Here is a 23,217-nt window from a genome sequence, read left to right as displayed (position 1 = left end):
GTCATGTATATTGTTAACTTGGTTCTGCTTTTTTTTTTTTTGCTCTGCATCATTGCATATACATCTTTCTTTAAATTTCTTATTCTTCACTTCTTATTGCATAATATCATCCGTTACATTCATATACAGATTTCGGGGATCCTCCTGCAGTTCCCCAATCAATGGACATGCACTTTGTTTTCACCTTTATTGCTAGCACAAAGAGCAAACTATGAGTTCTTTGGTATATACTGGACCTTTGCTTCTGTCTTTGACCTCCCTGGGTATTTGCCCAATAGTGGGATCCACTAGGTCAAAGAATGTGGACAGTTGAGTTATTTGACATGATTACAAGTTGAAAATCAGAACATTTGGGGGCACTTCTTCCTAGTTCTATCAACAGAGAATCACTATGTCTATCTTCCTACAGCCCTTCTAAAAATGGTTCTTCCCATCTTTTGTTGACCATGTCAATTTGCATGTAAGGTGAAACTTAGAGTTGTAGTTTTCATGAAAAGAACCAGTATTTTATCAATACCTACTGTGTACAGGGCCCAGTGCTTTTCACTGTAGAAATAGCCCATATGGTAAAGTTCTACCTTAAGAGTCCAAGGATTAGATTGAGGGTAGAGGAGGGAAGTTCATTTGGTATTCAATTGATTATAAACCTCAGATCTGTAGAACCTATTGTATCTATAATAAAAAATTCTTTCCCCTAAATCTGAGCCTTGGTTTCCCCATCTGTAAATGAGTCTTGAATTAAGTGATCCTTAGAAGTTCTTTCCAGTTCCAGCATTCTATGTTTCCAACTATGAAGGTTAATTACATAGGGGTGTTGATCCCTAGCATCAGTGATTTGGAACCAGGTTTAGTTTTAGTAATGAAGAATTAGAATTGAGAAGCCTGTAGCTTCTGGAGACATATTAGCATGATTTGGAACTCAGTCATCATGCTTATCCTTATAGAACTCTGTTGGATTCTTGAAGTGACCAGTCTTCATCTGTATCTTCTCTTTGCTTAATCAGGCTGGAAAGGTAAAGAAGCAATTATAAACAGGATCGTTCTTCCTCAACACTTTATGAGGGGAAGTAGCAACCATGTGCATACGTTAGAAGAAAAGCAGAGGGTTTGTTCTCTTGTGGTAATGTCGAAATCCTCAGAGGCCTAAGAATTATTAAAGCGAACAGAAGTCTTATTTCTCTTTGAACTCCTAAGGATCATAGGCAGTATCAAAGATAAAATTAATAACAGATAATTTATATGAAAGTACTTTACAAACTATAAGTTGCTATGCAAATATGAGCAATTATCATGAGATTATTACTAGTGATATTTTTTTTTCTTCCTCAGAAACTTATTCCAAAGATTGAATTCTTAGATCTGAGTCACAATGGAGTGATGGTAGTAGAAAATCTCCAGGTAATTTCTTTGAAGAAATAATTCCTTTTATAGGAGATCCTTTTTAATTTATGTTTCAAAAAGCAAAGTTTAAGCATTGAAACTCTCAAGCGTCTAAGAATAATTAAGGTGTACTACAGTTCTTTAAAGCTTGCAGTGTTCTTTCCTCTAGGTTGTAAGGATCAAGGATGAAGATCAAATGAAGTGATGAATGTGAAAGTACTTTATGGGAGCCCTGTATAAAACTAATTTAATACCTGTAGTAATTGTTTACCCTGGCATGGCAAGAACTCAGAGCTCTTGGCTCAGAGCACCACTTTGGTCTGGGCCAGTGGTTCCTAGTCTGCGCCACAGATATCTGGGGTGGGGGCACTTGCTTATTTCTAGGAATCTAGGAATTGAAAGGAGAATACACATCTGAATAAATATTTTCTATAGTTTGAATAAATGATATGCCACATACATATGTGAGTGCTGTTGTAATTAATGTAAAACATTGATTTTTAAAAAAATATTCACTTAAGGGGTAGCTAGGTGGCGCAATGGATAGAGCACTGGCCCTGGATTCAGGAAGACCTGAGTTCAAATATGGCCTCAGACACGTAACGCTTACTAGCTGTGTGACTCTGGGCAGGTCACTTAATCCTATTGCCTAGCCAAATAAATAAATAAAATCATTTTTAAAAAAATTCACTTAAGTACCTATCAATCAAAAGGATTACTACTTTACAAGCATTTTTAAATAGGTGGTTTCCTTAATTATGAAGATGACTTTATTTTGTATTTTATTTTAATGTAACCTTCACTCATGTTGAATTGATGTAGCTCTCATTCCTCTGTTCTGTTCTCATGACCTGTAGCACCTGTACAATCTCATTCATTTGGATCTGTCATACAACAAACTCACGTCATTAGAGGGCGTTCATACCAAACTAGGGAACATCAAGACTCTGAATTTAGCAGGGAACCTCCTGGAAAGTCTGAGTGGATTGAACAAACTATATTCTCTAGTCAACTTGGATCTCAGTAACAATAACATTGAACAGGTGATAACTTCTTTTAAAGTAGTTGCAATGCTCGTGTGATATTTGGTAGTAGTGTTGGGGAATTTAAAAAGGTTGCCTTTTGTTTAAAAAAAAGAAACAACAATTTAACTATCTTTAAGTCTACTGAAGTGGCATTTGCTGTGTTAAATTTGGGAACCACTTTCCTCTTTCAGATCGAGGAGATAAAAAATATAGGAAGCCTGCCTTGCTTAGAAGAAGTGGTATTATCCAGCAATCCTCTGAGCATCATCCCTGATTATAGGACCAAAGTACTAGCTCAGTTTGGGGAAAGGGCCTCTGAGGTAAGCCACCCTTGGAAAACACTGAGTCGTGTAGGGGGTTGAGCTGCTCCAAATTCTTGGATTCTTAGAGCCCAGGGGAGTTGCTGGGCCATATTTTGCTACATGTTCATGTTTTCAATTAATATCCATTTTGAGTATCTATACCAAGTTCTCTGAACTAGGAGAAATAGGGATTCAAACATGTTGCCCCTGCCGTCCCTGAACTTACAACTAACAGGGAAGATAGAATATGATAATTGCAGGAGAGGAGAGAGAGCACAGCGCTAATGAGAAATGATCAGTTCCTGCCTTTGGGAAATCAAAAAAATCCTTTTGGCTTTTGGATGGTCTTTTCCCAGTTCAAAGAGGGAGCCTGACTTTTAGTTTTGAGAAGTCAGCTATCTTCTTCTGGTGTCTTCTACTTGCCTAAGCTGATAGCTGTGTTAGGAAAACAGTTGAAATGTGTCTTTGAGAAGCATTCTTCAGCCTGCTTTTTGCCAGCAATACCAGATCTGAAAGGGACCTCTGGGGCTTACATATGAGCCCTCAAGATAAGAACCCAAAATTGAGACAGGCAATTTTGAAACTTTTTTCCATTGATGACTTACTGTTGACAGGGCTGGAAAAAATAAATGTTTAAAATAATGATAAAGTGTGACAACAGATAATAAGCAAAGATGATTTAATGAGCTCATTTATGCTTTTAAAAAAAATCCCAAATGACTTTTTGCTCATAAATTTTAGATTATATTCTTATTTTCATTTGGCTATCCTGTCATTTCAAACTCAGCATAAAAACCCAGTTTCTATCTTTACTCCAGTCCCTTTCCATCTTTCCCTCTCTCCATCAATACCACCACCATTCTCTTAGGAATAGGTGTCTATAGGCATCCTGTCTCCAGGTTTGTCACCAAACCTTTTAGATTCTTCTTCCTAAATATTTTATGCATCTGTGTATGCATGGGTGTGGTCATGTCACTGTTGAAAACCATTCTGTGTCTACCTGTTGTCTGCTGAGTATAAAGTTCTTTATCCTCAGCCTAACATATCCTTAGCCATCTTCGTACTCTTTTCCATGTCTCTGCCAAATGAGGATTACTCGTCACTCTCTGTACATACCCCTTATTTCCCACCTTTGTGCCTTTAAAAAAAATCATTATTGATCCCCTTTGTTTCTGCACCACCTACATTTGCCAGTGTATCTCTCTTTCCTTTCCCTTCCAAGAGTAATCTCTTATGACAAAGAATAAAAGAGGGAAGAGGATAAAACAGTTCAGCAAACTAACCGACATATCAAAAAAATCTGACTTCGTATGCATCATTTCATAGCCCTGATTCTCCACGTCTGCCAAGAAGCAGAGGGTGTCACCTTCTCCTCTCTCTTCTGTGGGGCCTGCTTGGGTTGTTAGGATTACATGGCATTGTGTGGTGGTGTTCACTTCCTTTTGCATCAGATCATATGTGGTTGTCCATTCTTCCAGTAGTCATCATTTCTGACAACTCAGAAACATTCCATTACATTTCTGTGCCCCAACTGTAGCTATGCCCCAGGGCTTGGGCATCTACAATTGTTTCCAGTTCACTGCTGTGGCGTGCATCTGCGGTGCCTTTGTCCTACTTTCTCTAACTAAAACTTTCTCTGCCTTCCTTTCTCTATGTGTTCACTCACCGTAACACATTGAATCCTTTATAGAAAGCCAATGTTATGGGCCGCATCTTCTAGGAAGCCTTCCCAGGTTACTCCAGTTATCTTTGCATGTCACACACTATTTGGATTTCAGTTGTCCATTGCGTTTATACAGACACTTATAGTCTATACGTCCTATAGAAGTGTGAAGTGTGTCTTCCCCAGTGCCAAACATTTATTTTTTGTTGTGTATACACCAGGTACCTAATAAATGTTGATTGAATTAATCTTTCCATTCTGCTCCCTCTCCTTAGTAATTTATGGGCCCCCATCCCCTCTTGCCGAATTGGTCTCCCTGCCCTCCCCACCCCCCATCGTAAACGTGTGTCTGTGTGTGAAGTCTAAGCTCTCACTGTACCAAGCCTTGGAGTTACAATTGTAAGTCAAAAGGAGGATACAGCTCCTGTCTGGGAGGGGTCACAATGAAGATAGGGGAGAGTCAGGATCAAAGCCTCAAGAGGAGCCATCATGGGCCTGACCTGGGCCCTCCCACTCCCCCCAGATGGAGTCTACATGACCTAGGTCAAAACAAGGTTATCTGGAAGAGTTGATTTCATGAGAATCAGCAGAAACATTTGAGTGAAGTGTGGGTGGTAATAATATATTAATGATATTATTGTCAGTGCTGTCTTATTTTCTTGTTTAAAGTATGACCATCTAGTTTGGTAGATAAAGGGCCAGGGAGGGTCTTCTTTGGTATTCCTTGTGGAGCCAAACATGCTGTAGAGGTTGATTAAAGACTTATTAAATCTTACTAGCACAGTACATGCATGAGACAGCCCTGAAGACTTTCATAAAATTATTTTTCCCATGGATCTCATTTAGGTCTGTTTGGATAATATCATTACTACAGAGAAGGAGCTTGATACTGTAGAGGTGTTGAAAGCAATTCAGAAAGCAAAGGAAGCTAAGTACAAACTGAATAATTCTGATAAAAAGGTGAGTTTTATTTTGGGGGCATTCTTGGAGGGGTGGTGGTGTGGGCATGAAGGGGGCCCAAGAATATTATGTGGACCTGGTATGTTATAGTATCTTAGTGCTACTTACATGGCCAAGGACAAGTAATTAGTTTCGTAAAAAATGAAATGAATGACTCTCCTCATGTCTGTTCCATTCCTTTTACGTGCTCAGAAAGGGCTTGAAAGATGCTGGGCGTTTCGTGCAGTTACCTCCTTCCCCATTCTGTTTGCTTGTTTTATGTGTGTTCTTCCCAGTCTTTCTTTTCCCTCCTTCCCTCGTGAAATTACCAGATGGGAGAAAAGACTTTGGAATTGACCTGCACAGCTAGCTTACAAATGTTGTTTGGTCTGTGAATAGAGGGAAGATGGATTGTGGATAAGATACCTCCACTGAGGTTGTTACTGTGTGCGCGCAGTTCTTGGTGGTGCTAGGCGGCTTCTCCTTGTCTTTAACCCCTACGTGCTTTCTTTATTAGATCAGTGAGGATTCCCGGCTCACTGCTGCCAGCTCCAAAGCAAACTCTTCTCCTCTCCCTGTTCGTCCCTCTTCTCCCTCTCTGCCTCGGCCTCTCGGCCCCAGCCAAGGTAATCATGTATGCATCGTGCTAACGAGCAGGGCTGTATTGGAGAGATGGATAGATAGATAGATAGGGCAAGCAGTTATTAAGCACTTACTGTATAACCAGGCACTGTGCTAAGCACTGAGGAGGTAAATATAAGCAGACACAACAGTCCCTGCCTTCTGGTAGCTTACATTCTAATGGGGAAAAACACATGAAAAGGGAGCAGCAGCGTGTTGTGGAGATGACTGGGCAGTGGTGTGGAGTCCTGGCTTCTTACAAGGTAGGGTGGAGACTCACCTGTCCAAACTGGGTAACTTGGGGGTGGGATTCAAGGTTGCTGGGAGGAGTGGGGTAGGGTTGGGGAATGATGGTTAGTGGGTAGGAAGCATGGTGAGGAGATGGCCAAAAAGTTGATAATCCCTAGCAAGATAAGGCAAAAGCTGGTGTATTAGTGTCTGTGAAGGTTCTGCCCTAATGGAAGGGAATGAGAGTCAGTAAGATGAAGAAAACCTAAGTGAACTAAATGTCCTCATTAGTACCTGCCATTCCACAGTCATTTCAGAACCCCTTCCAGGAGAGTAAGGAGCACAATGGGAGAGAATACAGAGCATTTATGTCCTCAAATCAATCCCCCCTTCTAGCTGAGATCCTAGAGGCCTGCTCAATGGAGAAGTTCTGATCACTCAGCTACAGATATCTCTGAAACACCGGGAAACATCACTTTGGGACCTGAAGCTGTCCTCTGCTCCTGGGGTGTCAAACCCAAATAGAAAGAGATCCCTGCTGGCCACACACTGGCTTAGAAAGCCACAAATTAACATTATCTGAGGTGTATTGTATTTGTATTGATTTTGTTAAACATTTCTCCAAGTACATACTAATCTGGTTTAGGCCACACTGGGGAGTTTTGCCCAGGCTGAGGGTTTGATACCTCTGCATTATAGAACTAAGAATTAATCTGTAATAATAATTGAGTCAGCCAAAATACTAATCATTTGTTCATTAATTTACCTGGTTGAGAATTCTGACTATATATATAATTGTAGACAAAGACAAACTTTCCATTGCAGTTTTAAACTTCTGCATTTGTCCCTCTAAACTAGTGATCATCCTTTAGTTTTGTTAAAACAGTGTGGTGTGGGGCAGCTGGCCCTGGAATCAGGAGGACCTGAGGTCAAATCCGGCCTCAGGCACTTGACACTTAACTAGCCGTGTGACCTTGGGCAAGTCACTTAACCCCATTGCCTAGCCAAAAAAAAAACCAAAACAAAACACTAAACCGAAAAAAAAAAACCAACCCAACAACAATAAAACAATGTGGTGTCATGGAGAAAGAGCGCTGACCCTACTATGTAACCCTGGATAAATCATTTCACTTCTGAGAATTGGAAAAATGGGATAATCATGGGATTACCCCAAGTTAGGGGCCCGTCTGAGAATGAAATGAGATGATGCAAGCGAAAGCACTTTGTAAATTGTGGAGGTGTTTTGTTTTTTTTTTTTTTTTAACTTGGGGTTTCATCTTTTTAGGGAGGTTTCAGTAATGAACTTTTTCTGCCTTTACAAAGAAATAACCTCCTCTGTAGCTCATCTCTTTAGAGTGTTGCCTGCAGTAGGGTCCCTAGGTGACTTGCCCAGTGTTGCTTAGGCAGCCAGTTTATGGGGAGGAGGGGGGCTTAAACCCATGTGGTCCCAAATCTGAGGCCAGCTCTCCAGCTGCCCTTGTCAAGTTTATGGTGCCATAGAACATTCTATGGAGTTTTTGAAATATTTTTCATGACTCAGACTTGAAATACATTCTAGAGTTGAGTAAATTGAGTAGATTCCATGAGAATTTCTACTGGATTAGCAACACAACAGTGGGAAGATTCCAGTGGGAAAAAACCATGAGGGAAATTAGTTCCAGAGAGAAGCTCTCTTATAAACAGGAAAGAAAGCAGTCTATTTCTCCTTATGTCATTGTTAATCAGTCTGTGGATGGGTCAGAATTTGGCTTGTCATGGAACAGAACCAGATGTTGAACAAGAACTCCACCGAATGAACTTGTTAGCCAAGTCTGATTGCTCACTGGGTGGCAACTTGCCAGCTTGGGGACGTGGGGGTCAGGAACACTCGTCCCGGCTCTGGCAGAGAGTCGACTGTTAGCTCTAACCATCTCTCACTCTCTTTGTGATCTCTAAATAGTAGAGGGAAAATACATTGACTTTCCTTGCTCTCAGAAATTTCATAAGGTTTTCTCAGTTGAAGTTTTTTTCATGAGTTATCATTCCCAATATGTTGTTTGTATAGATAACAAAAAGTCAGTTATCCTTATCTGCTTTACCCAATCTCTGAACTGTGCTTCAATCCCAAGAAAATGCTGACCTCTTTTTCTTACTGAAGTATGAGTGTCTAAATTTGCGTGTGTTCAGGGCACAGTTCCAACCCATCACTGGTTTTAGCTGACCCTGCATTAAAAGTCATTTTTTTTTTCCATTTATGAATAGCACCTAAAAACAGCAAGTTTCGAGAACTTTACAAAAATGAGTTGCTGGTTTAAATTAATGAACACAATACTAACACCAGAATGGTTATTTTTCTTTCTTCTTTTTTTAAGTAGAGCTAGATAATAGAACTTTCAAACTTTTCCCATGGGTCTAGGGGTGTCTAATGTTTGATCTTAACATCCCACAGTAGTTGTAAAAAGTTGTTTATTATAATCCACTGATGTACATGTCTTTATGTCCTATATGTAATTATATCTTTCTGTGCCTGCTCCTGAGAACTCTTGGTATTGAGTGCATTATGAGAAGCCAAAGAACTCCATAATAGTGGCTTTGGAGGTTGGACCTGCCATTATTTCTAAAATACTGCAAATTGTTGATTAAGCCTGTGCATGGAGAGGGTGGAAATTTGTGTAACTCTTTGACATGCATTCTCTAGGGAACTGTTCCCATGTTCTGTGGATAATCAAAATAGTGGAAAGAACTGAAAAATAGCAATGTTACGGGGGCCTTCTATAAATGGAGGCTTACGGCTTTTCTTTTTCTATATTTATAACCTTTTTTGTTTCAGAACTTGAAAACCAGGTATAGACAAAGATCAATGACTAGCTCAGCCCTCATTTGGTTAAGGAAAATGTGCCCTAATAGGATAACATATTCCAAGTGATTTATCTTGATGTGTAACTTGACTAATGTAGGATTTTTTAATAGATAATATGGGATGTGAAGATCAGGTATTAGGTATCAGGAGGCAGCTCATGGGAAATGCTCTCTGAAAGGAGGTTACCTTACTTTCCAGGTGCACTTTCTAAGAAGACGTGAGTATTCTGGTGTTTAAATGTTGTGGGTAATTGAAATTGACCATTTTTGTTAAGTTCTTATAACTTGCTATACTTAGAAGCATGCTAGGTATCTTTACTTCACTCTCAGCTAATCTAGAAAATGCCAGGAATAAAATAAAATTTCCGGTTGTGCTCCTTTTATAAATGAGCCTCTGTGGTTTTTGAAAACACCATCTGTTTCCATGATACATAAATCAAAAGTAAATGTCACTAGGAAGCTGCTGCAGCTACTGGAAAGACTAGTACAAAATGTTGTGAAGAAAACAGACCCCAAGTGGCAGGATCCCTCTGTGGCTCTGGAGCTCTTCCAGCCATTGAGGACTATGACAGTCATATACACTCTTGTCCTTTTTTCAGATAAGCACTGCTCTGTCATTTAGTGAAGGGGATTGGGGCAGGGGCAGGGAAGGCAGTGTCCACTTGGTCCAGGATTCTGCACACTGTTTTAAGAATATCACCATTAAACTTGTCATTAAATTCATCTTAAATATGAAGACAATGCTGATTGGGCACGAGAATGATTAGATCTGTTAATGGTACAAAATCTCTTCTAATGGGTTTTAATGACCTGTTGCTAACAGATGTTTCCTTTGGTGTTAGAATTATGTCCTCTGTATTACTAGATAAATAATTGGATAATGGTTTTTAATTTATTCTAATGATAATTAATCACCTTTTGTGTTAACTCTAGAAATAATATATAGAAAAGCAGCCCTAATGAGCAACTTCTCACCACCTGCTAGTGTGACTCCTAATGATCACTTGCTTACCCAGCGCTACTCAGAACCTTCAGTGTCTACACATAAAGGACAGGTAACTGTGTCTTTTGTGATGTTTGTTATTTGTGTAAGTGAAATCATTTTTAAAATATGAGATAATTTTGGAAGCAGAAACTGGCTTAGCTTCCAGCTGATCTCCAGGTAACCTCTTAACCATTTCCATTGTCTCTTTGAGTCTGACATTCTTTCTCATTCAGGTTTCTGTGGTAAGTACTTGAAGACTAATAAATTGTTGGTGTTTCAGTCTTAATATAAGGGTCTCACTTATAACTTCTATCCTTAAGAGTTAATGTTAGATGAGGAAGTTTCCATTGACTCAGCTAGAAATTAGCATTAATGGAATCATATCATGGGGAAAATATTCTCAGAAGTGTCCTTTGTAGAATGTTTCCAGAGTGTAGCCTGCCAGGACCAGAAACAAGACATCTCTGCTTACGGTTGGACACATAGTGGTGTTTCTATCTCTGGCTGTGTTGCCTCAAGTGTTAGAGTCATAGCACGGCATAATTATTGTGTAACATTACACTTCTGCTTTGCTGCTGATGTGGGTTCCTCTGTTCAGGAAAAAAAAGAGATGGTAGCAAAATACTGTTCTTTTCTGTCCATGCCGTTGATACTCCTTATATGTCCTTTACTCTGTGATTCATCTTTTGCTTAAGATTTATCAAAAGCAGTTCTGTGGGATGTATGTGTATCTTCTTTGTCACCAGATATTTCTCTGATCACTTTAGGCTGGAGCTATGCCAGATTTCTAGACTAGACCTTGCTCTCTGAAGGGTCTCAAACAAAAGAGAGATAAGATGGGGGTACTGAGTATAACAGATGTATGCATGCAGTCATAGTGATTCAGAGAAAACCTTGAGCAGTGCTGGAGCCTTAGACCCAAAGATAACAGAATTGACTGAAGAGAGATTGCTTTTAGTATGTTGTTGACACCCACCTTCCTTCTCTTTTCAGGCAGCTTCTATAATGGACTCAAGGAAAAACTCTGAGACTGACAATCCCACATGGTGAGGGGTGGCTAATAAACTCTGGCTTCCGTTTGGGTGGTCTTGATTGGGTACTGCTGGGTACCTAAGCACCAACAGCCAGTCGTATTTGTTTGTTTTTTTAACAAATAAAAAGTATGATTCCCAGGGAATTTTCAGTTTTCCCTTTAAGTAAATCCAATTGAAAGTGACTATGCCTTTTCTGAAGTTTGCCAGCTGAAATCTGACTAGCAGCAATCTTAAAGTGGCATGTCAGAGTATAGAAAGCCATAAACCAGTGCCCCCTCTGTGGCAATGCTGTTTAAAGATTTCATCCTTAAAATGAATTTCCTAAAACAATGTGTAGGATGTTTGCCACACTAGAACCATAGTGGATCCCAAATGGATGGGCAGCTTGTGTTGGTTCTTTTAATCTGTCATTAGCTCTTTTTTTTTCTAGAGGTCTCCATTCTTTTGAACAGTGGTCATTGAAATGCTAGTTTTCACTTGCTAAATTTGTTTATAGTTTTTAGTGCTTTTTATCTTTCCGTCTTTGAACTGTACATCTTAACAGATTGTGATAAATTTCCTTAAAGGCTTATGTCAAAAAGTCTTGAATGGAGGCAGGCATTGTAGGATTGGTTAAGGTAATAGCTATATTGGCTAGTGTCCATTGGGGATAGCAAACTTAATTGAAGGTCATGGCCTTTAATCTATCATCCCTACTACTTCAGAAGAATGACTCCTTTGTTGTCGTGGAAACATGCTTTGGATAGTTTGGGATGGTTTGAAAAACTGTTAGATAACTGGGGCCATGGATTTTTTGGGGTCCCCAGCTGTTCAGGGATGTCTCCATTTTCAAATATGCTGCTCTTAACTGAGAGTTTTTTCCTTTTAAAGTTTGGGCCACTCAGAGGATGAAGGTGCTGTGCTGCCTGAGCCAGGTAACATCATCATTTTGCCATTCACTTGCATAGCCTACACAACCACCAACGAGGATTTCATCCAGCACCTTTCTGCTGTGATAAGGCAGGTAGTGCAGAGACAGCCGCTTTCCTGGACTGAAGCAGCCAGCAGAAGGGGCCCTGGGAGTGACTCCAGAGACATTGATACAGAGGGTGGCTATTTTGAAATGGGACTTCCTAAGGGAGAGCCAGCTCTGGAGTGGAGCACTGCCCCTGATGGAGGCCCATCGACTGAGCACCTGCAAATACTCAAAGTCCTCTGGAGCTTTTCCATTCAGGTTCACAAAGGAATCCGGCAATTTGCAGCCTGTTTAGTTCTGACTGACAGTGTAGTCGCTGTATTCGAGATTCCTCATGAGGCATCCAAAGGAAACAGTCACCACATCCTTTCTGCCTTGAAGCTAGTGTTGTGCTTTCCATATGGGGACCTTACAGAATTTGGCTTTCTCATGCCAGAAGTGTGCTTAGTGCTAAAGGTGAGAACCGGTGGACACTGCTTGTGTCTGATTTCAGATGCCTCACATCTCCAAGAGTTTCTTTCTTGTTTACACACCTGCTGTTCTCCACAGCATACACCTGTGGTAGGTAGCTCTGTGCTATATTGTGGCAAGGCAAGCTTGCAGGAATTTATTTACCAGCTTATGGGATTTTACCACATTTCTTCAGATGACAGTGAGATAAAGGGTTGTTTTCCTGCATATCTTGTTTATGGTGATAAAAGTGACATTTGGCCGACCTTGGGCCACTCTGAGGGAGAGACAGAATGGGCTCAGCACGGCCTGCGGTCTCCATTTTGCGAGTCATCTGAACCAGGGCAGTCTGCACTTCATCCCTGCTGGGTATTTCTAACACCTCAACACTTGAACATAGTAAAGGCAGATTTCAGTGCTTTGCCAGAAAAAGGAAGATACTCCAGTGACACCAGAAAGATCTTCAAACTGAGCCGGATTCCTCTGGCTTCGGTTCTGTTGCACCCAACCCGCCATTCCACTCAGCCTCAAGGCTCTTTCTCTGATGGCCATGTGCTTGAACTGCTGGTTGGATACAGATTTGTCACTGCAGTATTTGTCCTACCTCATGAAAAATTCCATTTTTTGAGAATCTACAACCTCTTGAGGACTTTCCTACAGGATGTGAAGACTATAGTTATCTTCAAAGCTTCCAAAAATTTGGAAATGGCAAGAAACCACTTCTTGGACTCCAATAATCTGCAGGCAGCAAGGTAATGACTTCCAGAACTCGATAGATGATGCATAGTTCAGCATTTACACCTTACTTGACCCACTGCAAGCCCATCGGTGTTACTCTTTGTTGTACAGTTTTATAGCTCATCCCCAACCACCAGGGTTGTGAGAGTGATTGTTAGATGGTCCCATAGATAGTGGTTTCATTCTTTTTCCAGTGTATAAACTGGCTTAAGTTATAAATGGAGTGTGTGTATGTGACAGAGTATGGTTTAGAAATTCACAAATTGTAATTTTTCCCCTTATTATTAGTGTTCACCAGCAAATGATGATAGATGTGTGTGAATTTTCTCAAATTAGTTTGAATTTTAGTCATTCATTTGACACGAAGGACTCTGGCTCAACACATATCATTAGCATCATTTTTTTTCCTTTTTGGTGAGGGATCGGGGTTAAATGACTTGCCCAGGGTCACACAGCAATTAGCATCATTTTTAAAAGAGGTTTTATTAGAAATATAACAGGGAGCATCAATATAAACACTAAAACTTTGTATTTCAGTTCATCAGGCCATTCTTTCAGTCTGTCCCTCTAAGTCATCCTTAGGTTCCTTTGCCTCTTCATTCTTACGTATTTTTCTTGATAGTCTGTAGCATATGCTTCATTCTTTCAGTTACACTTTTCTCTCACCATCCCCCCACCACCCCCCACTGCTAAGTATTCTATAAATAATGGTTTTTGCTGGTCTCTCTTCCTCAGATTTGTCACTCTCCCTCATGTTGTGTTCCTTTACATGAGTGTACCATGATTGATTTTGCAACTGCCCTTTATTCATTCCAAGAGTTTCCTTCCAGTTTGTTTTTAAAATTTATTTATTTGTGAAAATAATCTTGCTACAAAAATCTTGGAACAGCTAGCTCCTTTTTTGTTTGTTTGTCCTTGACAGAATTTTCAGAATATAATTCCTATTCTGGAATTATTTTGTCAGAGGGTGTGGTTTTTTTAAATAACTTATACTTATGTGGGTGCTATCAGGTTGTACTCCAAAAAGATTCTATAAGTTTGCAACGCCACCAGCAATAAATGTATGTTGTTTCTCCCAAACCCTACTAGCATTGAGTTCTATCGCTTTCAGTGATATTGGCCAATTTAAAGATAGGAGGTATTACCCCAAAACTGAATTGACAGAAGTACAAACAGAGCTCATAGTCTGTGAACTTGCTGATTGTCCTTTTCTTTCTATCTCACTCAGATTTCTGCCTCTGTTCTGAACTCTCAGCATGATGCTAATCATAGTAAGGCCCAAGTTACTCTAGAACTTACATAAAAGATCCCTTTGTACAAAGATAGAAGCCATGACCATTTTTACCAAAACGCTCATGTGAGTAGTGTTCAGGGCGCTATGAGGTTTTCAAAGTACCCACTGTGAAGGGCTGGTCATTGGCCATCCCTCAAAGAACAAGAGAAGGCTGGTGACCGGACTTGTGCTGGACATAGGCTCAAGTCTCCTCCAGCTTTAATTATCCATGACTGAGATGTCAGGTGATGGGAAAGCACAGAGAAGTGGTGGGATTACGCAACCAGTGTGTTTCAAACCAAGCCTTCCCCGAAGCTAGTAGGCAAAGTCTTGGAGAGAAAGTGTTCTTTGGTCAGAATCCGGCCTCTTGTATTGAGTTTCTTGGCCTAAATCTAGAGACTGTGCTTGATATAGCAACAGCCATTTATCAGACACCTGTATGCAGAGCTCTAGGCTGGCTGCTGTGGATATAGAGGAAGTAAAAATCCCAGTAATTTCTTTCCAGCAGCTTATAGTCTAGAATAATTCAAATTAAGATCTGAACAGAATTTCAGGTGATCTAGTCCAACTCTCATCTTACAGGCAAGGAAACTGAGGTCCACAGAGATCATAGAGAAAGCAGAGTAACTGTTATTTGTACCCAGGTCAGTCTAACTCTGTATCATTCCCTGTGACACACTGTCCCGAGGTAGGCATCTATTCAGAACTAATGATTGGTGACTATGACAGAATCGTGCATCTGCCATGATTGATACCATTGGAATGTAGCCAATTGAGAAGTGAATGTACATTGCTGCAATGGAATAATCTCAAATGTCCCTTTCTTTTCTTTTTCCTCCTCCCCTCCCCTTTCTCTGGGAAAGCCTGGAAAGGGTCTTATTTAAGGACTCTTTTAGAGTAATTTTTTTGGGGGGGAGGAGGAGCCTTTGTTGGAGGATGGCTACACAGGTTGAAAGGAGTCTTAGAAAATCTAGGCCCAGGGTAGAGAAAGGACTTGTCCAGGGTCCCACAGCTGTTGGTAAAATCTAGATTACAACAGTTTCTCCTGACTTTCAGTCTTGCCATTTAAGTTGTCATCTAGGCCTAAAATCTGAACTCCTTTTTAACTTCTCCCTTTCCTTCATCCCTCATGTCAAGTTACCAGATTTCTTAATTCTTCCTTCAAGTTGTCTTTGGGATTTATCTTTTTCTTTCCATTTTGTGTTACTAGCTCCAGAGTCCAAGCTCTCATTTCCTCTTGCCTAGATTATTGCTTCAGCTTCCTCACTGGTCTTCCCTTTCTGGTCCATCTTCCATAAAGAGACCAGATTAGTCATCCAGAAGTACACATCCCTTCTTGAAAAGAACCTTCAGGGATTGTTGCCTTTAATATAGTCTAACTTCTTCAGTCTGACATTCAAACTCCTGTTTACTTTTTAGTCTAGTCATAACTGACTTCTCAGCCTTAGCTTCTACTGCGCTTCCCATGGCTATCTATGTAAAATACTAATTCCCAATGTTATACTTTTTCAGATCCATTCTTCCACCTGAAATGCCTTCTCCTTCTCCTCCTCCTTCCTCATAAAAATCCTACAAGCCTATTTAAAAACCCTATATTACCTGGGTAGCTAGGTGGCGCAGTGGACAGAGCACTGGCCCTGGAGCCAGGAGGACCTGAGTTCAGATGTGGCCTCAAGACTCAGACACTTTACCCGTACTAGCTATGTGACCCCATTGCTTACCAAAAACAAAAACAAAAAAAAATCTATACATCATAGGGGCAGCTAGGTGGCATAGTACATAGAGCACCGACCTTGGAGTCAGGAGGACCTGAGTCAGACACCAGACATTTGACCTGTACTAGCTGTGTGACCATGGTCAAGTCACTTAACCCCAGTTGCCTCTCAAAAAAAAAAATCCTATATATCCTTCAGGGAAGGTAAAGTCCTACATTTTCCAAGAAATTTTCTTTGTTCTTGTCCACTTAACTGCCTGTATCCCCCTCACTTGCCATTTAATCACCCTGTATGCTTCACTATTTGGTATCGTACCCCTTCTCTACCAATTTGTAAGAGAGTGTTGACTCGTTATACTTCCTCATTTTCCTTGGTTGGGAGATCTATCTTCTTCATTGACTTGGTAGCCTGTGGATATGTGCTACAGTTTGTTTTCTCTGCTAATTGCAAATTATTTTTGCCCATCACATACTGGAAAGAATGTGAGAACAATTGGTGTAAACTAAGATGATTGATTTGGGGGGCACGGTGGATAAAGTGCCAGGCCTGAAGTCAGGAAGTCTCATCTTCCTGAGTTCACAAATCCAGCCTCAGATACTAGCTGAATGACCCTGGGCAAGTCACATAACCCTGTTTGCTTCAGTTTCCTCATCTGTAAAATGAGCTGGAGTAGGAAATAGTAAACCATCCCAGTATCTCTGCCAAGAAAACCCCAAATGGTATTACAAAGAGTGGTACATGATTGAAAAAAAGTGAACAACTGAGATTTAAAAGTTTTATAAGAACCTCGGGAGGCTAGTTAATATGCATTTTAAAGATACTGAATGAGCTACAAAGAAGAGGACCGTAGGATCTTAAAGAAGAGTCATTTGATGACTCTCAGCTGGTCTTGTGGATCCCGCTGCCTGAGGAGGCCCAGACAAGCAAGGATTTTTGTCCTCACACTTCATTCCTCTGAAGTGTTCGGAGGTCAGAGGTGCAGTTTAGCTTAGAACCCCTTGACACTGCATTCCTGATTTTTTTTTTTTTAAGACAGTGGGGGTTAAGTGACTTTCGCAGGGTCACACAGCTAGTAAGTGTCAAGTGTTTGCTCTGAGGCCGGATTTGAACTCAGGTCCTCCTGACTTCTATCCACTGCGCCACCTAGCTGCCCCATTCCTGATGTTTTTAAAGTTGGTTTTTACCACTCTAAGGATGTCAGCTGGAAACATTTTTGTCTGATGGTCCATGGCTCATTTTATTCACTTTCATTGTGTTGTGGCCTTTGCCTTTTTGTGAATAGAATCCCCTTTAGGCACTTACCCACTCTTACTATCTATCCTTAAACCTTGATTTCCGTGGGAAGCTGGCCTAGGGTTCTTACACAGAAAACTGGGGTCTGGTCCACTGAAAAATTCCTCTGTTTTGAATATGCTTCATTATTTGGTACTCACTTTCATCTAATGTGACTTTTTTTGAATCTTTGTAGCTTTTCCAAGCCTCATTTGACTCTGTCCTCCCTGTACCCGAGTGAATTTCTGATGCAGAAAATGACTGAAGACAACCACATTCCTTTTTACCTGCCAGTTTCCTCATCTCTTCAGTATGTCGCTGGATTAAGGGGAAGTGCCATCGTTGAATTTTTCCATAACAATGTGGCTGAGGTATTGTGCCCCAGTTATTGGTCTTTGGCTTTTTGTTGTGGTTGCCTTTTATCCTTGTTTTCCAAGGCTTAGGGCCAGGCTAGGACTTGAATGATTTTCTTTGAGTCACATTTCAGAAGTTGTTGGTAAAGGCTGAGATGAAGAGCTTTGTCGTCATTGTCTTTTTTTTTTTTTTTTTTTTAATCAAAGCTGCAGCTACTCTTTGCAGTCATTAGAGCCCTTTCAGGTATCACTCTAGGCACCCAGTACTGTCACTCTATACACCTCTCTGGCATCCCCTTCCTAGAACCCCATTCTTCTAAAATTTTCACCCAAGAAATTGATTCATTCTTGCCAAGAATTGGCAATACCATGCCAAGGTATTGATGATTGATAATAGTTTAATATATTGCCCCTTCAGAGATGTTTGTTTTTTTTTATAAAGTACTACTTTACCTCCTCCTGATTCCTTCCCCCATTCCCATCCCCCAAAGACCTAAAAGAATATCTTTCTAATGGTAGAATTTCAGACAGTTGAGGCTGGCTAGTAGGAAGTTATTTTGGGACATCATTTACCATCCACATGAAAAAATATGACTGGGATAACTAATCTTTTTAAATAAGAATACCAACCTTGGCTCCCTTAATTGTGTCCCATTAGTTCTATTTTCAGGTAAGGCCTCTCAGTAGCACTGGAGGGTTAGGGGTAGAGGTGGAATGCTGTCAGGAAAAGAGATGGAAAATTAGGAGCACCTGCAGTGAGTGCAGATCCACAAGACTTTTTTCTTTTTAGGTTGAAAATGAAGAGCTGAGACACCTCATGTGGTCATCAGTTTTATTCTACAAAACCCCTGATGTGGAAGTCACTGCCTGCGTGTTACTGACAACCAAAGCTGTGTACTTTCTGCTGGATGACTCCATCCGGCACCATTGTGAGCCTTTGCTAGGTAAGAAATGATGAGGGGCCATTTAGATGTCATCACTGCAGAGATGGAGATACTGGGAATCCACGGGGTGCCTATTTCCCTTTTCTTTCATTTCATTTAACCCTCCACACTTGAAAAGTCCTAGCCTAGCTCTCTCCAGATATGATGATCTTTAACTGAAACCCAACCTTATTTGCTTTTCACATGCCTAGAACAGTATATGATGCAGCAATATTATGTTTATAGAATAAATTGGATTATTGACCCTGATCACTTGGTCTAAAAGCCTTTTTACTTATTGCACTATTTGGTTGATTATGTTTTTGGATTGATTGGTGACTTCCAGCCATTGACTGGGCCGCTCTGACCTGGAAAACTTGGTATGAAAGTTTCTTTTCCTCTGAAAGATTAGACCAATTGATGCCTTCATTCTGCCTGGGTGCTTGATCCCGACCTTGCTCTTTGGGGGCACTGGCTTTTTAGAGTTGGACTCAAAGCCTCCTGGGACGGAGGTCATACGCGCTACTGCTGAACACAGAGGTAGACTGACTGCTGCCTCTGGTTGTCCTTGGGCTGATTTTCCAAGGTGCACCAGCCATTATCAAGCAAGAGTTCATTTGGTTTTTAGCAAAAAGACTTTATTCCAGTTCCTAGGGGCTTGGTTGTGTTCCCTTCTGTGCAGTTTGTAAGGCACTGAAAATGTGCTTTGCTCTTGGACATGGCTTTTCCGAAAGAGAAGTGTGTTGTTATCCAAAGCACACAGACTGATCGGGAGGTGAGTTTGAAAAAGGTCTTTACTATCTCCTTCTCCAAGAATGACTAATCTTTGTAATTTTTTTTCTTTTTATGCACAGATTTCTGGAATCAGAGGAACTCTGATTATGACAATAGCCCTTTCCATCTGTCCCAGTGCTTTGTTTTAAAGCTCAATGACCTACAGTCAGTTAACGTAGGACTCTTTGATCAGTATTTTCGGGTTACTGGTGAGTGACATTTCTTCTGTGTTTATTTCTAACAAACAAATAGGTCTATTCAATTCTGGTTTCTTATATATAGCCTCATTATTACATGTGCATTTTTTCTTTGTGCACATATGGATACTCTCAGCCAAGTAACTGGGGAGGGAGGAAATGACCATGAACTTTTGGAAACAACAGAGGTTGCTGAATCTGCCCTTTTGACCATAGTCAAAAGTCAAGAATTTCACCAGCGACCTGTCAGCAAGGAACCAAGTAAACAGAATAATAAACAGACAGACGGAATGAACCTCGGAGTTCCCTCTCAGTAGCATGCAGGATGTTTCTGGCTCACACTTCCTAAATATATTTTAAAGAGAGAAAGCTCAGCTTTTTTTCTAGGCCTCCCTAACCCATTCCAAAAAATGTGTGTCAGCCTTTCCTGCCTTCAAAACTGCTGCCAGTCTGGCCGCTTCATATCCGACTTGTGCAGGATATCTCATCCTGTTGTTTGATCCCCAAAGGCTCCTCCTAAACATGCTGCGCAGCAAAGAGCTCAGGGCCTTTGGGCAGGGGAATAGGGGTGGGCATTTCCAAGTCGAGTAGCATGGACTTTTTTCCTTAGGCTCTTCTGCTGATCACATTGTAACTTGTCTGACTCGAGACAGTTACTCCACTCATGCTTTCCTTCAACACCTCATGGCCGTCCTCTCCTTACTGGCCCGCACACCTTCCCCAGAACCAGTCGACAAGGATTTCTACTCTGAATTTGGAAACAAAAATACAGGTAAAGAAAAACTCCTAGCTCCTCTTTTCCTTGAGGAAGTTAGCTTGGTGGGCTATCTTCCTCACTTCCCCGTTTGGCACATGCATGATATATTGGAAAAGAAGAACAGACATGAGTTGGCAGAGACATGAGTTTGGATCCTGCCTCTGATTCTTACAAGCTGTGTGACCATGGGGAAGTTATTTAATTTCAATGAGTCTGTTTCCCCATCTGCAAACTAGGACTGATAGCTGCGAAGTTAGCTGTTGTCCTGCTCTGTAGAACTTCCCAGTCAGCCTCTGTATGTTGAATCTCTTCTCACATCCAGCTCACATGCCACAAGCTTTCCCTGATTCCTCCAGTCCTCCCTCATCTCTCTAGCCTTTGGTCTCCTCGATATATGCTATCTTGGTATGTCAAGAATTTGTAACTTTTGTCATTGTGGAAACTTTTCTCCACCAATGCAGATTGTATCCCATCTATAACTTATGTTGCAAGAATTTTCAGGGTCCTTGTTAGCCACCACACAAATAAACCAGCGCAAATAGGTAAACTGCAATTTATGTATCCACTCAAGAGTGTGACTCATGCCATCAGTAGGTGATGGGCCTCTCTCTGTCTCTCTCTCACTCACTCACTCACTCACACACTCACACACACACAAGAGACTGTCAAAGATGAAAGAGGACGAAACAGTTATGTTCCTCCCAAAATCTACTTTCTCAGAAACTCAGAGATGTTAAGTGACTTACCCATGGTCACATAGCAAGTGTAAGAGGCAGAATTTGAACCTGGTTCTTAATTACCATTAACCAACAGTTACTTGAGCTCCTGCTGTTGTCAAGTTTGATTTTCTGCTATATTCTAAGATTTCAGAGGTTCGGCTATTGTATCTCTTTCAGTGCTCCCTGTGTGATAGGAGTTCAGTAAATGCTGATTAAATGAATTAATGACTAAAGCCTTAGGTACTCTAAGCCATTCCAAGGGCTGTGGGTCGCTCTGCCTTAGGAGTCATTAGTAATGATGATTACTGATCAGTCCTGTGGAGTAGGGTCGGGTTAGTTCGTTTTATAGATGGGAAATTGAAGTTCAGAGAAGCTGGCTTGCTCCCCATCAGATCTAGGACAGGAGCCCAGGCCTCCTGACTCCCAAGTTCGATGTTCTTTCCGCTAAGCCACAATCAAGAATCATGGGGTTGCAGTGTGCCATTTGTCTTTGCAGGAAAGATGGACAACTATGAACTGATCCACTCTAGCAGAGTAAAATTTATTTACCCTAATGAGGAGGAGATTGGAGACTTGGCTTTCATTGTGGCCGAGAAGATGGACCACTTGGCAGATGGCCCAGCTCTGAATGTCCTCCTCTATGTTTTGGCATTCCAAGTGAATCCTGTGGAAGGCACTGCTTCGGCCAGCAGTTCACTCCAGCCAAAGACACTAATTCTGACCAGTTCGGGTTTATTCCTTTTTGATGAGGACCATGTCAGTTACCCACTGCCTGAGTTTGCCAAGGAGCCACCAAAGAAAGATAAGTACCGGTTTGCTGATGGCCGGAGGATCCGGGACCTGGACCGGGTACTCATGGGCTACCAGATGTACCCTCAGGCCCTCACCTTCGTGTTTGATGATGTACAAAACCAAGATTTAATGCAGAACCTGACCCTGGATCACTTTGGAGACACTCTGGTTGCTGCCCAGGGAGCCCCCAAACCCGGGGGACGTGATGGGGGCAGAGAAGTGCAGTGGTACATCTTTATCCCAAGTGCTGAGAGCCGAGAGAAGCTCATCTCAATGCTCGCCAGACAGTGGGAAATACTGTGTGGACGGGAGTTGCCCCTTGAACTCACAGGATAACAGACTAGCCATTCCAGCGCAGGCTTGTCCAGCCTTTGGCCTCCCTGGAACACTGAGCTCCCATCTTCTCAGGCTTTCACTGGGGTGGGGGCTTGGCTCTTTTTTGTTAACCCATTCTAGAGATTTTTATGCTGAATATGTAAACATTTTATCATGCTCTGCATCCTGGGAAACTGTATGGTTTGAAAGGAGTCAAAACACTATGACATAGTGCTGTCTAGGGCTGTCTCTATTTCCACATTTGTTTCCTGTATATATCAATCAACCCAAACTATTACACTGTAAATAATGGTGAGAGAAGCGCTTGTGATGTCAAGAAGTGTAGTGTTGGGTATGTGAGCTGTATTTTATTGGGTGTGCTGCTAAACGTTTAAGTTAATATGATTTACAGACACTTTTACATTTGTCTTTTTATGGAGTGTCAAAATTGGTTTTTATTTTGCTGCTAATCATGAACCTCATAACAAAATTCACATTAAGGTGCCCCAAGTGTGGGGATGTCACTTTGGTGGAGGGGTGGTACGCTCCCACTGCCAGCAGGAACATGGATAACAAGTGGAGGTCATGACTGGCTGCATGTGAGACCTGGGCCCTCCACCCTCCAAGCACCAAGTGTTACTCCCATCGCCTCCTTGCACAATACCAATAAAGTGGAATTTGACACAGTCTTGTTTTCTTGGGTCACAGAGCCTCAGGGAGAGTCCAGCGTATCTCACTGGGGAGAACAGTGGCTCTAAATGAACCTCCTTTGGTATTTATGTTCCTCCTGATCTTCTGGGTAGGGCAGGCCAGTCTCCTCAGAAATTGTGTCCAAATAACTAGTCACCTAGAACAGTCTAGAAAGGGGACTGGAATGGACTAGAGAAGCTTAAGAATAGCCCCTCTTCTCAATGGCCTCATTGTAAAACTGCAAAACTCCATCTCTTCATTTAAAATACAGGCAGTTCT

At 41.3% G+C, this 23,217-nt stretch overlaps 1 protein-coding gene across 5 annotated transcripts in view; it reads left to right on the top strand.

The window, feature by feature from the left end:
- Window positions 1-22,934, top strand: part of NISCH (nischarin) — a 46,044-nt gene extending 23,110 nt beyond the window's left edge. The window contains exons 9-21 of one of the 5 annotated variants that reach the window (XM_027836856.1): window positions 1,330-1,398; window positions 2,238-2,423; window positions 2,597-2,725; window positions 5,217-5,330; window positions 5,827-5,935; window positions 9,930-10,051; window positions 10,975-11,027; window positions 11,886-13,172; window positions 17,615-17,789; window positions 18,562-18,715; window positions 19,549-19,677; window positions 20,276-20,437; window positions 21,638-22,934. In XM_027836856.1, coding sequence (XP_027692657.1) covers window positions 1,330-1,398; window positions 2,238-2,423; window positions 2,597-2,725; window positions 5,217-5,330; window positions 5,827-5,935; window positions 9,930-10,051; window positions 10,975-11,027; window positions 11,886-13,172; window positions 17,615-17,789; window positions 18,562-18,715; window positions 19,549-19,677; window positions 20,276-20,437; window positions 21,638-22,269 — 3,321 coding nt within the window. In that variant the 3' untranslated portion in view covers window positions 22,270-22,934. Of the gene's footprint in view, window positions 1-1,329; window positions 1,399-2,237; window positions 2,424-2,596; window positions 2,726-5,216; window positions 5,331-5,826; window positions 5,936-9,929; window positions 10,052-10,974; window positions 11,028-11,885; window positions 13,173-17,614; window positions 17,790-18,561; window positions 18,716-19,548; window positions 19,678-20,275; window positions 20,438-21,637 lie in introns of those variants that run through there. The other 4 variants (XM_027836857.1, XM_027836858.1, XM_027836860.1 and 1 more) reach the window with 4 other exon arrangements.
- The last annotated feature ends 283 nt before the right edge of the window (window positions 22,935-23,217 follow it).

This window comes from Vombatus ursinus, unplaced genomic scaffold (genome assembly GCF_900497805.2).
Source record: "Vombatus ursinus unplaced genomic scaffold, bare-nosed wombat genome assembly UNPS02014820.1, whole genome shotgun sequence".
Lineage (NCBI taxonomy): Eukaryota > Metazoa > Chordata > Mammalia > Diprotodontia > Vombatidae > Vombatus > Vombatus ursinus.
This window is presented reverse-complemented; position numbering and strand designations above follow the sequence as displayed.